The 15,560-nt window shown below is 35.0% G+C and overlaps 1 protein-coding gene across 1 annotated transcript; it reads left to right on the top strand.

Moving 5' to 3' along the window:
* Positions 1-408: 408 nt before the first annotated feature.
* LOC129076437 (olfactory receptor 51V1-like) lies at positions 409-14,494 on the top strand. Its single transcript, XM_054580608.1, is given in 2 exon segments — positions 409-474; positions 13,532-14,494. Coding segments are annotated over 2 exon segments (1,029 nt in total).
* The last annotated feature ends 1,066 nt before the right edge of the window (positions 14,495-15,560 follow it).

Here is a 15,560-nt window from a genome sequence, read left to right as displayed (position 1 = left end):
AGTGGTGGGCGGTAGGCAGAGACAAACGTATTTGAAAAAATAAATAAAAAAAAAAGAAAAAAAGTATGCCTTTTTTATGTCAGAGAAAAAAAGAATAAAGGAGCTTACAGAAACACACATTGGGCCCTAGCTGGTGTAGCTCAGTGGATTGAGTGCCCTCCTGTGGATCAAAGGGTCACTGGTTCAATTCCCAGTCTAGGGCACATGCTTGGGTTGTGGGCCAGGTCCCCAGTAGGGGATACATGAGAGGCAATCACACATTGATGTTTCTCTCCCTCTCTTTCTCATGCCCTTCTCCTCTCTAAAAATAAATAAAATCTGTAAAATAAAAGAAATAAAAAAATGTGTTCAGTGAAAAATATATGAGATCCTAAGTTTTGGATGTGATGAATCTGAGAAGCTTGCAGAATGCTAGCTCACAGAGAAGAGGATATGGCAGTTATTGGTGTATATGTGGTAAATGGAAAAAGAGAGGTAAGTGTCACTGATCAGGAAAGATAAAAATAAGATCATAGATAGTACTTTCTTTCAGAATTTCATTGAAGAAAAAGATTGTCAATAATAGAGACTTGATAAAATAAAACAATGTGGTCACCATGTAGGAGAACATAATTTTGGAATAAGACAAAAATGTTGAAAGTAAACTATTTCCAGATTAAAAATAGCATTTAAAAAGTGCTTTAAAGTTATAATACAATATAACTGGTATATTGTCCAAGTATGATATAATCTGGTCCTTGCACAAGTTAGGAAAGGGAAAATTGGACTTTCGGGAGTTTCACTGGCAAGTCTTTTCTTCACATACTTGCTGCTTTATCTTTTCCTTCAACCATAACCAGTCAAGGTTTTCTTTATTCCCTGTTTTAACAAGGTATCTACAAGATACCGTACCACTTTCCCATGATGTCCCTTAGTAAAGTGGTAAAATTCAAGCCTGTATTTTGCTCTAGTGTTTAATGTTACTTCTACTTAAGACCAATGCTCTGTTAATTCTCTGACTTAATACTATGGCTACTACTGCTGGTGTGTTGCCTGTTTGTCCTTTTTGTTAATCATATTACACACACACTCATATATATATGTACCTACTATCTTAAAGTTCTCTTGATTAGGTTAAAATCTCATATTTTGAACTCTTGAAGTACTCTGGAATTACATCTGGTTCTAAAGTTCAATGCATAATCTACACTTTAAAAATAATATCTATAATTCATGCTATTATTCTCAGTATTTTGACCTTGTTCTAAGAAATCAAAAAGAGTTGAGTGTTTGACTAAAGCAATAGTAGTCACTAAGAGTCAGATAGAGCAGAAAGATTAACTAAGATATATATTACAATTTGTACATTAGCCTTAACAGTAATAAATTCATTGTTATTGTTGACCTCATTGTTGACCACAATGAGAGCAGTTTCAGTAGCTAGTATAAAATAAAAAGTTAAAATCCAGGAGGTCAAAAAGCAAATCAGAATTGCTGAAGTAGAGATGAATAAGAAAGAAGAAGTGGTGTCTACTTTGATGAAGGTGGACCAAATGTGACCTATCTTCCAAGCTTTAAAATGCAGCTTCTGACTTACATGGAAAACTAGGATGAAGATCTAAACCTGTCAGCTTCCACAGGTTAGTTTCATGCATGATTGCTGCCTTAGTTGATGATCATGGTATGCGCAGTAACCCCATAGAAGCATAGCTAGCCATTTCAGCATTCTATCAGTTCTGCTAGAAGGTAGACCGCCAGCATATGCACAGTCTACTGAAGCTTTAACAGGTGCTCCAGAAATGACATGGAAAACTATTATACCCTTAGATCCAATGATCTAAGCAGTTCTAGTGGAAATCTGAGTGGAGAAGTGGCTTTATATACAAAAGTAATAATTAAACTCTATTATACTACTTAGCATGTAACATACAACCTAGAAATACCCCTGCCCTGATAGCTTAGGCACTTGAATAGGCTAGGAGGGTGAGGATAAGGAACAGTTGAAGGTAAAAGGAAAACATGCCCTTGCTAAGAGGATGAAGTCACCTTTATAAAGTATGGCCCTGAGACAATTCCTACTTAGTGTATGCAATATACACTCTTATGAAGCCTATTTATTTTCAACTCTAAGATGAGCAGGACCTATTCTGCTTTTAAATGGAACTGAAGATTTTCAAAGCCTACCTGCTAATTTACACAACTGAAGCTTCCAACTAGTCAGGGAGATTGGGTGAACAGACACTGATACTACAGGTGGGCTCACTACTGTTATTCACCTTTCCTGGGTTTCAATGACATTCACAGTGGGCACCAACTTGTTTTGAGGTGGTAAATATCACTAAAAATGTACCCATAGATTTCAGTAATATAATCATTAAACTCGTGTTACTTTCTGTTCCCTCTGGAAATGGTTTCTTCTTGACCTTTGGGCTCACTTTTTAGAAATATATAACCATGGTCAAGTTAAAACCTGAGCTTTCATTCAGCATACCGTGTTACAGAAAAGAAAATAGGTCTCTCTGGATGATGGAGATTAAAAAAAATGTATGCATTAACTTTACACCTAAATGGCTAACATTTTTATCAGCAGTGCCAGACCTCAGTCTGGTGATATGAGAATATTATTCAATGCTGCTTTATCCTGGTGAATAATCAGAACTTGCTTATTCACAAAACTAGAGTACCAAGAAAAATAAATAAATAGATAGATAGATGATAGATAGACAGATAGATAGATAGATAGGTAGATAGATACAGAATGAAGGTGGATAGAAGGTGTTTTTCCAAACACATAAGTGAGAATTCGCCAAACCTTCAGGATCAGAAAGGAGTTTAAAATGTGCCTTGGTGACAGCTTTTTTTATTGTTTGAGCAAACTCTGGCCTTTGATGTTGATCTGGGTATTAAGGATTTTGCTTACTGAGAGAGTGTAAGAGAGCAGAGACCCTGTGGATCTAGATTAAATAAGAATTGGTATTAGCTGAAAGATTAAGAGATAACAGTAAAGTGGAAGGAAGAGCCGTGCAAGCAGTCTGAGAGAACACAGACCACACATGTCTACATGGGCACCAAAATGAATTGGGAGAGGTAGGTCAGGCAGAAATGTTGATAGTCCAGGAGGTCAAAATAAGGGCCTGGGGCTGGAAGTGAAAGACTAATAATATTAAGGGGTCCAGGTTTTAAAATTTAATAATAATATTTTTTATCAGAATACTCTTTTTAGGCAAGAGTTCTCTTTTTATTGCAAAATTTATTTAAGCTAAAGGTGGTTTTCTTATGAAAAAAAGCTGTATCAAATACTTAACCCCAGTTTTCTTTTGTATCTTTTGCCCACTACCCTTCAAATTCTCAAATGGTCTTTTCTAGCTTGTGCTTCTTGCATCGTTAGTTGTATAAAAATGTAATGTCACAATTGGGAAAGCTTCAGTAAACATTGCTGATGATCAAATCAGTAAGTATCACCCGGTACCTATCTGGTTAGAAGTATAGTGTCTCCAAGTGATAAATGCCCAACTTTGGCAAACCAGGTGGTATGTGCCTACTGGCCTCCTCCTGTACTAACAATACCTGGAGGCCAAGTAGGATGAAAGCAACAGAGAGAGCACAGCATGTGTATATCATAGGAAGAGATTATTATTCTTGTTTGAATGTCCATTAGCATCTGTGCTTCTTATGGAAAGGGTTTCTCACTTGGAAGGCCATCAAACAGTACAGGTTACTTTCAATTATTTATATTAATAAAATGTGTCAGAGACAAAAAAAAGTGATTCTTTTGAAATCACTTTTGCTTCTGAAACTAGTTTTTTAACATTGTTGAATTGTCTTCTAGGACTGATTTTTATTTCTATTTTTTGTTTGGTTCCAGGTTATACTAAAATCAAACATTTACTAAGTTCTTACAATTAAATGTGAAAGGGATTCCCAGACACATATAAGGGACTGATGTTAGAGGTGAACAAGACATTAAATTTTGTAACAACTAATCCAGTTGAAGGGGAATTGACTGACTGAGGACACACTAGATTTCTCTCCATTTCAGAGAGAACACCTTGATAATGTTTTAGAGGATCTGGTGAATCTGGATGTTATAAATGACTGGGTTCATCCATGGTAGAGCAAGGATGTACACATTCGCTATATGACATAAATGGTCAGGGGAGGAATGGCTTGCAAACTTGGGAACAATGGAAGGGCCTAACACAGAAACATATAATACTAGGACAACCAGAATGCGAGATACACAAGTGTTGAGAGCTTTGAGTTGCCCGCTGTTGGAGACAATGACCATTACAGACCTGAGAATCAGAATATGAGAGAACAATAGGAAAAGGAAGTGTGAGCCCATAGCAAGAAAGATGACTGACAAAGCATTGAAGCCATTGAACCATGGTCAGAGAAGGAGAGTCAGATCATATTCTACTGTAGACAGTAGGAATGAGAAAAGATATTGATGTGACAGTAAGAAAATCCAAGCAGGTATACGCCAGGAAATATGAATGATGCACTAAGAATTCCCTCAAACACTGATCTTTACCATATGGGAGCTGGTGACAAATGAGGGATATCTTAGAAGGTTGGTGATGGTCACAAAGTGATCGCATGCCAAAGCTAAAAGCATGGCTGACTCCATAAAAGAAAAAGTATAGATGAAATAAAACTGAAAGACATAGACATAAATGGATACTGTCAAAATTTAGCCACAACAGTCCCAGTACTGTGCATATGACTGATGCACAGAGACCCAAGTCATTTCCTGCCAGCATGGTCAGAAAGTGGTACGTGATTAAGCTGATGCAGGGAAGTGTCCCTGTGGACAATGTGAATGAGAGGAGCATTGCCCAGGACTGCTGCCAGGCTTGCTGAGAAAATTGGTACAGCGATTCAGCAGCAAGCCCATTCAAATCCTGGAAAACCTGTCAGCAGGAACCTCGAAGAGCTAAAATTAGAATACAAAAGACCAGACATGACGTCAGAGGCTACTAGGCATAGATGATAAGAAATGACTCCTTTATTTTGCTTTTTCACAAAATATTGAACCAGATGAAAATTTACACAAAGTGAGTTGATTCATTTTGTACCTCTTCCTAAATCCCAGAGGATCTCAGGTTGGGATGGCAATACTTAGCAGTAAGGAATTTTGAAGCATTGTTTTTAATGGACCTGAACAACATCAAGGCAGCAATGCTGGCAGGAGCCAGGTCTAGAAGAAAACTGAGTTGTTACATGACTTTGGAGTCAACAAGTTAGAGAAAATTTTTCTGATTTTTAAGTCAGATAATTGAAAATGAGAAGATCAAATCATAGGTACAAAATGATTGAAGATTGAAAGGGGTTTGGAAATAGCTCAGGTGAAATAAAACAAAACAAAAACAAAGGAACAAAGACATCAATAATCAATATAAACTTGTTTCAGTGGCTATTGCATAGGTCACCCAATGTTCTTTTTTATACTTTTCTGTTGCTGAGTATTTTTTAAAAACAGATAATAAGAGCATAGAAGCATTGTTGCTGATAAATTCTAATACAGGTTTAAAACTCCTTCAGTATCTAAAAGCCAGTGTTCTATGGATTAATGGGCCCTTTATAACATCTCAAGCTGTGAAATGACACTCACCCAAATACTTTGTATGTCTTCTTCAGACCTTAGGCTTTGGACTGACTTTCTCTTTTGTTGGGGATTCCACAGAACCATGGATCCAGATATAACTCAGTTTGCAAGGAAACATAGGAAACATCAATTGAAGGGGACTTCGAAACTAAGAAATGTTCTAGGAAACAAATAAGGTTGGGAAAAAAGGCTAGAATTGATAGAGTTCTACCTGAAGTGCTCTCAAATGGTGAATGACTACTCTTTTATTTGCCAAAGACAATTGGAAGATTTGCTAAAAGTTTTACCTGGTGTCAGTTGTTAGGACAGTCCCTGTATCATCTTTGTTCTCTTTTTCTTGTATCATATTACCCATGATAAAACACACAATTGGACACTGAATTGTAAGTCTTTAACAGTTCTTGTATGTGCATCATGAAAGCAATTTGAAGAGTCATTACTCTCTACCTCTCTTTGATTTAGTTTCACTCAGCAAACATTTATACCATCTATATATTAACTATAAAACTCTGTTCTAGATGCTGGAGGTGAAAACTAATATAATTTTAAGTTAAATTTATTGGGGTAACATTGGTTAATAACATTATATAGGTTTAAGTTATACAACTGTATAATACATCATGTGTATATTCCATTGTGTGCTTACCATGCGAAGTCTAATCTCCTTCTTTCACCGTATATTTGCTCCCCTTTACCCTCTTCATTCTCCCCTCACCCCCTTCCCCTCCGGTAACCATCACACTATTGAGAAAGTCTGTTTTTTTGTTTTGTTTTGTTTGCTTATTATTGCTTTTTGTTTTATATCCTACATATGAGTAAAATAATATGGTTCTTGTTATTTTCCATTTGACTTATTTCACTTAGCATGATACTCTCAAGATCCATCCATGTTGTCTTGCCCTCAAAAACAGTATAAACACTTTAGTCCCAGATGGTTTTTCTTTATTAAAGATATTCAATTACCTTTTTATTATTCTCTTTCTTGGAGGCATGTAACAATAAGGTATTTCCACTCAAATTTATGGTGTGCCCCTTGGCCCATTTGGCCGATCTGAATCATTGATTTTAAGTTATAGTCATTACAATAACTCAGGTGCTATATCTGAAACTAAATCAGATGACACTAAAAAGATCAAAAAATACTACATTGAAGTTCTTGGAGAGATTACTGAAAGGGGAATACAGAGGTAAAAGTAGCGTTGCTTTGTTGGTAAAGAAATAAAATGCCCTTGTCAGTTTCTGATACACCTTCAGTTCAGGAGCTGCAGAAACAACATGTTGAGCACATCAGAGAAGTTGTAGACCGTAGGTCTGAGCAGATGCTGTTCCTCATTGGCCTTCTCATTCTGAATGGTAGAATTAGGCTTTAAACTTCATTGTTATAACAGCTTTTCCACCTGAACAAAAATTAGGCAATCTTAGCTTTGTGGGGAAAAGGGAGGGTATTTAATACAAGGTAAGAGAAATATGTAAAAAGATAGAAAAAGGTTGAGAAGAGAAAGAGAAACAGAGCAGAGCAACATGGAAGGCGTTCTAGACATTGATTTTATTATTTATCTATCTATCATAAATAGACTAAAATAACAAAAGATTTAGAATAGGCAACATTCCCCTTCCTCTCACTTCACACATTAGACCCAGTTGTGAAGAAGAATGACCTGTTTGCAAGGAAGGATTTTTTACCTTGTTGAGATGATTTATTGTTTCCTCCAAAGTTTAATCAGACATTTCTAGGAGAAAAACCTTGAGAGGAGTGCGGTCCACTTATGTGTCCTGGTATTTCTCTCATTTTGTTCCTCCTGGGATACACTTGCTTCACACAATTCTTCACATGCAATTCCTGGTCAAGTCTAGACAAAAACATGCACACTGGTAATTGTTCCAGGATGTAGCCATGGGCAATTTAAACTTTCTAGAACTCAGTTTCCTCAGTGCAAAGATAAACTGTCCAGCAATATGTACTAGACACGTGTATATCTTAATATGCATCACTTTTCAGAAATTTACTCATATGTGTGTGTGTGTGTTTTGTGTATAGGGAAAATGTTCAAGAATCTGCATAGCAGGATAATTCACTATGGTCAAAAGCTAGAAAAGACCAAAATGTCTATCAATAGTAGTATCAATAAATTTATTGTGGAACACACATAAAATGGAATAATATACAGCAATGAAAAAGAATATACTACATTTATAGAAACAATACGAATGCAATTCACAAATATTATGTTGCATAAATGTCAGACACAAAAAGCATGGTAACATTTATTTAATATAATTTTTAAAGAAAAAATAAGTCAATCATGATAGATAATATGAGACAAATCAGGAGAGTGGTTAACTTTGGAGAGAATGAGGCTAATAATAAAGTGAGAGCACATGGGGCTCTTCTAGGATAATTTTAATATTCTATTTCTTAATTTGAGTTGTTCCAGGGATGCATTCTTTTGCAATTATGAATTGAGCTGCATACTTATGAGCTGTTTACATTTCTATATACATTTTATACTTTAAATATATAAAAACAAAATTAAACAATGGAAAAAGCCAGATTATTTTTGGGGATTTCAAGGAATGCTCATGGACTGAGGTATTAATACATTCTTAAATGGCTTTAGTTAGGTGGGTTTGAAATTTCACCCTCTTGTTAGCTTTGTCACCTAAATCTAGGTAGATAAACTTAATTCCATAGGGAAAAGGAAGGAAATAAAAAAGTAACAAAAATACTTATAGATGGGAAAGTCAGAGCCTAGAACAACATAATCTCATGCAGTCTCTTTCTAAACACCTTTCCATTTTTACTATTTCTTTTTTTATTAATTACATTATCAATGATTTTATATATTTTGTTTACATAAATGGAATTTTTTTTTTATTTCTATGTAACTGGTTACTAAAGGTATAAAAAACCTTTGATTTTACCTATGACCATCAGCTTCCAGGTTTTATTAGTAATAGTCTCTAACACTCTTAAAGTTTGTAAACATTCTTTATTGTGTTTAATTAAGTTCCTTCTATGTCTATTTTTTAGAGAGTTATTAGAAATTTCCAACAATCCTATTTGATATGACAATTTTTTTTTTATTGCTGGCAAAGCTATTCTTTTTCATTATGTGAGCATCAGAGATGAAGGAAGTCCTAGAGTTGGTGATTATAGATGGTTTATATAAAGCCAGAAAATGGCCTTGGAGAACAATTTAAACTTGGGGTCTAGCAGCCTGGATTTTGGTATTAATTTCTTAGAAAATCCCTACACTTTTCCTTATCTTGAAAATGAAGGGGCTGAATTAGATAGCATTGGCCTAGTCTGTAATTTTCAGGGGACAATTTTAAATATGTATAAAATTCTAAGTATTTATACCAAAAATTTAAATGTATAATTTTAGTATAATTAAAGAGAGACTAAGTGGCTATCTTCTTTGCAATTTTCTGCTTGTTTTTCATCTTCCATTCAGTGTTTGTCATTTTATTGCATCTGTTTTTTATTTAAGTTGTCTCACATTTTCTTAGATATAGGAAAGTACTCAAACAGGTAAATTCCCTTGAGAGAGATTATTTATGTAATAATTTAATCAGATCATACAAATACTACAACATTTATTCAATGCTCAGATGGCAACATCTAAACAGATACACCATGTATTATAATATTGATCATGCTTCTGAATTATGGATACTAATGTTTCAATATTTCAATCATGATGGCAGTATTATTTATAGATATAAAAAATAAATATATAATAAAGAATATAAAAATAAAACTAATATATAATAAATACATTATTTACAAAATTAATAAGCATAACCTTTCATGTAAACTGAAATTTTTAGCGTACTGTGGGTTTGTGGTAAATAAATTGTCTCCAATGTTAGCCTATCAGAATCTCTGAACACATAATTCTTTGGACTCGCCTTTCAGAAGTTTCTTAGCTCTTTAGCCATGCCAAAATATTTAAATGTTTGGCCTCAGTTATGCTTAACCAGGTCTAAAACAAACCTGCTTTATGCTTCCTTGAAAAAAGTGAAAAATTAATGGACTGTTTCTGCCCCCTGCTGGTAGCCAGATGGGACCAGTAGAGAAATTATCTACCAAGAGTGTCAACATAATTGTTCAAAGCAGGTCCTGTATGTGTGTCATTAAATAATTATGCCGAAGAACAGCAAAAATCTGAACTATCCTGAAAAAAGGCAATGCTTTCTATTCAATATAATTATAAAGACACTGACTTTTAGACCCAACACGCTTCCTCTATGCCTTTGGGGTAAGCAAAGGCTGTTGCTCGTAAACCTATCTAATCTGAAAAGGGCAACGAGTAATCATTTCTAAGTAAGGAAACCATTTCTAAAGGATAGAAAAAAATACAGAGATCCAGACATGTGGGTCAGTTTGAATTAAAAGGGATAAGAGAAGGGTCTTCTGAAAATCTGTTTAATTTGATCAGAGATGTGCTTTCTAAATCAACATTCTAGGATTCCAAACAAAATACACAGAGAGAATAGCACAATTCTATTACTGTCTCCAAGACTCAAATTCACAGATGCTTATCTTGTTTAATTATTCATGTCATGCCAGATATTGTTCTGGTTGCTAGAAATTCAAAAAATTATTACGGACATTGACTTTCAGGTGGCATAACAGCATGATGCTTGGGGAAATGGTGGGCTTTTTCCCCCTCTTTGCTAGTACAGGTGGAGCATGTGGTGCAGCTGACATATCTGAACATTTTCATTTTGAAATCTTCACTTCATAGCCTGGTCTCATTCAACACTATAATTTCCTGACTCGCATCTTATCTCTCAAACCAGAACTTAAAAAATTTTTCCAACATTTTTTGATCTTCTATTGCCAAAAGGTTGATAGTCTCTCTGGAGGCATCATTAACCCTTGTGGCTAGTATGAAGAAAACTGAATGACAGCATGTGTTTTTAATATATGCTTATATCCTTTGATTCTTTTGTCATCAATCCCAAGGCTTTGCCTAGAAGTCTGGGTCAGGCTGAGAATGATAGGAATAATATTTAAATTCTGAGTGTTGTGCCTGAGGCCAGCAAGGATTTCTACGGCAATGTTTGTTTTATACATCATGCAAACCTTGTATTCAATGACATCAGATTGGTAGTGCGTGGGCAGCAAGGATCAGATGTGTGCTGTAAGATATGAGCATTTAAATCTCACAGCATTTTTACAATGTATTTGCATTTATCTTGTTTTCGTACTTCTGTAATTGTGCAAATTTTAACTTATAGACCAATTCGTAATTCAACAATTACTTAATAAATACCTGCTCTATGCAAACCTCATTTTTTATGTCAATGAGCAAAATCCAGACATAGTTCCTTCTTCTTTTAGAACTTCCAATAGATCTAATGGAAAATCAGAATATAAGTGGTATAAATACATATCAGGATATTCCAATGAGAGTAACTTATTTGAGAGGATGGGAGAAAAAATGGTGCTAGGTTACAAAAATCCCTCTGAAGAAGCAACATTGGACTGAAACCTGAATGATGAAAGGAGATTTTATGCAAATACTTGGAGTGAGTAATTCTAAGCAGAGAGAAGACGAAGGACAAAGATCCTCAGGCAGGGATTCTCTTAATTTATTTTGATGAACAGAAAGATACCTAGTGATTAGGGAGTGAAGGCAACAGTGGTCTACAATGTAGAAAAAAGATAGAGGGGCCAGGTCATTTAAAGATTTCTGACCATGACAAATAATTTATATTTCATTTTAAAAACAATAAGAATCCACAGAATTTTTTAGCAAGAACTTATTGCAATTTAGTAAATGTTTATAGAAAAGCAGTCAGGTTTCTCTGAGGAGAAAACGTTTTTAGGGGGTAAGTAAAAAATAACACTAGCTACTAAATTAATACAATCATCAAGGAGCAGATAATGATGGTATGATCTGGCATCAACAGTTTTAGGTGAAAAGTGAGTGGATTCATGGTATGTTATAGGGAGTAAATAATAGATTTTCATGAAAGATTTAACAGGCAGGAAAGAGAAAAAACATAAGAAATCAAGAATAACTAAGAGTTTTCTTAAGCGATTGTATGATTGGTGGAGTCATTTTATGATATTAGGAGGAAATGGAGAGAGACTAGATTTATGAGTAAAATAATATATTTTATTATCATTTTTAATTTTTAGATTAAATACCCAGATGGAGATATCAAGTGGGCAACTGAAAGCATGAGTCTGTGCTCAGAGGGGAGGCAAGGACTTAGAGGTGCAAATTTTAGGCCACGATATGGAGTAAAAGTTGACACTGTCCTCACTTCTGAGGATTTCAAATTCAGTGTGTAAAAGAGACATTGGTCAAATAACTAGGCTAATGAATGTCAAATTACAAATTGAATACATTTTATGAGGATAAATATGTCACCAATTTAATAATATATAATACTGATTACATATTATAATATATGTAATATTATGACATTACAATAATGTAATAACATTAATAATATCAATATGTGGGGAACTTGTTTTAGTTAATGAGCTTCCTGGTGATTGTTGAGATGCAGAAAAAAAAATTTAAGATTATTTTACAAAGAGAAAGCAAAGGTTGAGAAAATTTTCCACAACCTCAGTCTCATCCTTGTGAAAGAACATCTTAGGCAGAGAGAACATCAAGAGAAAAATCTCATAAAAGACGGGAAATGGTAATTTTGAAAAATAAGAGAAGTGTTCAAAAGCTGAACAATTTTTCTTTAAAGGGCAAAAGAATTCTATTTGATGAAGGAAATGTATTAAAATAGTAAACTAAGCCATCTAGTGCTGACAGGGACAAAAGGTACATTCAAAAGAAGCTCAGCCTGAGGAGCTGCCTGGTGAACTAATAAAATAAAGAACAAGAGTAGGTCACAGAAACAAGCCAGAAACTGAAGCTATTTTAACACATTGAATTAATTAAACAAAGCATGAAAGCCAGCATGGACTTTTAAATGCCTGTCTATATTACAAGAGCTATTAAATCTTTTGTGAAGACTCCCCAGGCCAGAACTTAATTAAGCAGGAAAACTATATGAAGGAGAAGCTAATCAATTCTGCTGCAATGAGGCTTTTAAAGATTCTGAACAACTATTTGTTATTGGCCTTCTAATTTTTAGAATGGTGGATTCTAAGGAAGAGGAAAATAATTACTCAATCCCTTTCATAAATGCATATTAAATGAATACTCAACTGATTAACTGAATGAATGGATAATTGTATAATATACACTGGGCTGATGTCAGAAGTTGTGGGTCTTCAAAGTCTCTGCCACAAAGACACAGATGAGTCTAACATCTCAGAGGGACAACACTCCTGTGGGAAATCATTCATCAAAGGTCTTGTGTATAAATAACCCTCTCTGCCTATCACCAATGAAGAAAAAGTGACCATTGGCTATGTCATCTGAAGTGGGATAAAACAGGAACACTTTTACTAAATGCTACTCAGAGGAAAAATACACTTGGAGACAACACAAAGTAGAAAATGATGGGTATGAAATAACTATATAAAGACATTTGTAATACTAAAGCTCAAAGGTTATTAAATGCTTAATGTACTGGAGGGGTAAAAGAAGAATATTTTGTGAAACTTAGCTCTCAATTTTACAGTTGCAGCATTACATCAGCATCCTTGGAAAATTTCCCGGACACCATATCTTTTCTGAATATTAGCTTCTCCTTTAGTCTACTTGTTTTTATCCAATACATGTGGCTTCTAAGGACAGTCCTGCCAGTGGATGAATAATGGCTCTTAAGTGGCATCAGGAAAAGACCATTTTCTTTCATGCAGCAGATAATATGCCTCAATAGAACAGAGTTGCTTGGTTATATTTTGTAAAGTTAGTTAACTTTTAGTATAATGCTGTTTGCTTCCAAATTCCATCTAACTCATCTGAAATCAGAACATTTCCTTTGAAATATGCTTATACTCTTGTTGGCTGAAAGCTGTGTTTTAGTTCCAGAGTGATTGCTGCAGTAAGCCCTAGCATGAATTCCTCCTCCTTCCTTCTCACTGGATTTCCTGGCCTGGAGAAGCAATATCCCTGGATCTCCATTCCCTTCTCTACCATCTATACCATGGTGCTTCTGGGCAACTGCATGGTGCTGCACGTGATCCGGACTGAGCAGAGCCTGCACCAGCCCATGTTCTATCTCCTGGCTATGCTGGCCCTCACTGACCTGGGCATGGGGCTGTCCACAGTGCACACGGTGCTGGGGAGCCGGTGGGGGCTTATTCAGAAAGTCAGCCTGGATGCCTGCATTGCACAGTCCTATTTCATTCGTAGTCTGTCTTTCATGGAGTTCTCTGTCCTCCTCGCTATGGCTTTTGATAGCTACTTTGCCATTTGCCACCCACTATGCTACTACTCCATCCTAACTAATGATAAAATCATGAAAATTGGGGTGGCAATTTTATGTAAGAGTACATTACTCATACCTCCGGGCATCATTCGCCTAAAGTTCTTAAATTATTGCCGTCCCCACATCCTTTCTCACTCTTTCTGCCTGCACCAGGACCTTCTCCATCTAGCTTGCTCAGACATCTGATTCAATAGCTACTATGCCCTGATGCTGGTCATTTGCACACTGTTGTTGGATGCTGTTCTTATCCTTTTCTCCTATGTCCTGATTCTTAAATCAGTCCTGGCAATTTCTTCTCAGGAGGAGAGACATAAGTCATTTCAGACCTGCATCTCCCACAACTGTGCTGTTCTTGTGTTCTACATCCCTATCATTAGCCTAACAATTGTGCACCGTTTTGGCAAGCACCTCTCCCCCATTGTCCATGTCCTCATGGGCAACATCTACATTCTTTTCCCACCTTTGATGAACCCTATCATCTATAGTGTCAAGACCCAACAGATTTGTAGCAGAATGTTGAGACTTTTTTCCCTGAAAGTATATTGAGATACTCCGTTCTTTTAAAAAATAAAAAGAGACAACACTAATAAGTATGCAAAAATCAATAAAAAATGAACTTTATTAGAATTAGAGTTTTAGTCCTGAGTCCATAATTTTTTATTTTAAAACACACATTAAATATAGTTAGAGAACCAACTACAAATATGTTCCATTTTAATCTATGTCCTAAAAATGAGTTGTTCTTAGAGCTAGAGGTGGGCAACTCCATCTGAAATATTTCATAAACCCTATCACCTATTGATTTGTGCAAAACAAAGCATGTGCAGGTAATTCCATAAGTATAATTATATAGAAGAAAGTATAAAAGTAGTTGAGTGCCCAAAACAGATTTTCAAGTATTTTCTTTGCCGTAAAACAAAGGTAAATTCAAACCCTAGGTCTTTTAGTGTTAAAAGTAGATAAATTGCAGCTTCTTTAATTTGCTGAGATTCAGTTGATTAATCTTGAAAATGAGAAAAACAACAAAATCATGAGAATATTGTGATAACTTAATGGGCCTGAATTGTCCAATGAAATTTTCTAAAGTGATAGGAATTTTCTATTATACAGACTGAATACAGCAATATAGAACAATAGTTACTTATAGTTACTGAGCACTTGAAATGTACATAGTACAACTGGGCAAATGCTTTTAAAATTCTGGTTAACTGTAGTTAACTTACATTTAAATATTAAGAGACCTTTGTATTGGACAGTGAGGTATAGGATATAAAAAGAACATATAATCAAATATGACTTGGGATTCAACTTTTACCGTGTCTACTTTAAATTGAAACCCTTACTGTTCATTATATTTTATATGTGGACTCCACTGTCATTTAGCTGGAAGTGGATTTTGCTCTGAATCTTTTGCTTTTAAATCTAAAAGAGAAATGTCCTGAACAGATGAAACTTTATGCTTATGACTGACACCAAGTTAAAAAAAAAGTCAGTTATGTGTCTATAAGGATAAAGATTTAAAAAAATTGGTTTAATCTTCCTATATCTCTTAGGTACATAAGGTAGAAAGGGTTAACACTCAACAGATTAATGCACTAATCTTACACCAAGA

Source organism: Pteronotus mesoamericanus, unplaced genomic scaffold, assembly GCF_021234165.1.
Source record: "Pteronotus mesoamericanus isolate MK-2021 breed Mesoamerican mustached bat unplaced genomic scaffold, CSHL_Meso_final contig_591, whole genome shotgun sequence".
NCBI classification, from domain to species: Eukaryota; Metazoa; Chordata; class Mammalia; order Chiroptera; family Mormoopidae; genus Pteronotus; species Pteronotus mesoamericanus.
The sequence above is the reverse complement of the archived record's forward strand: the minus strand, read 5'-3'. Positions and strand labels throughout refer to the sequence as shown.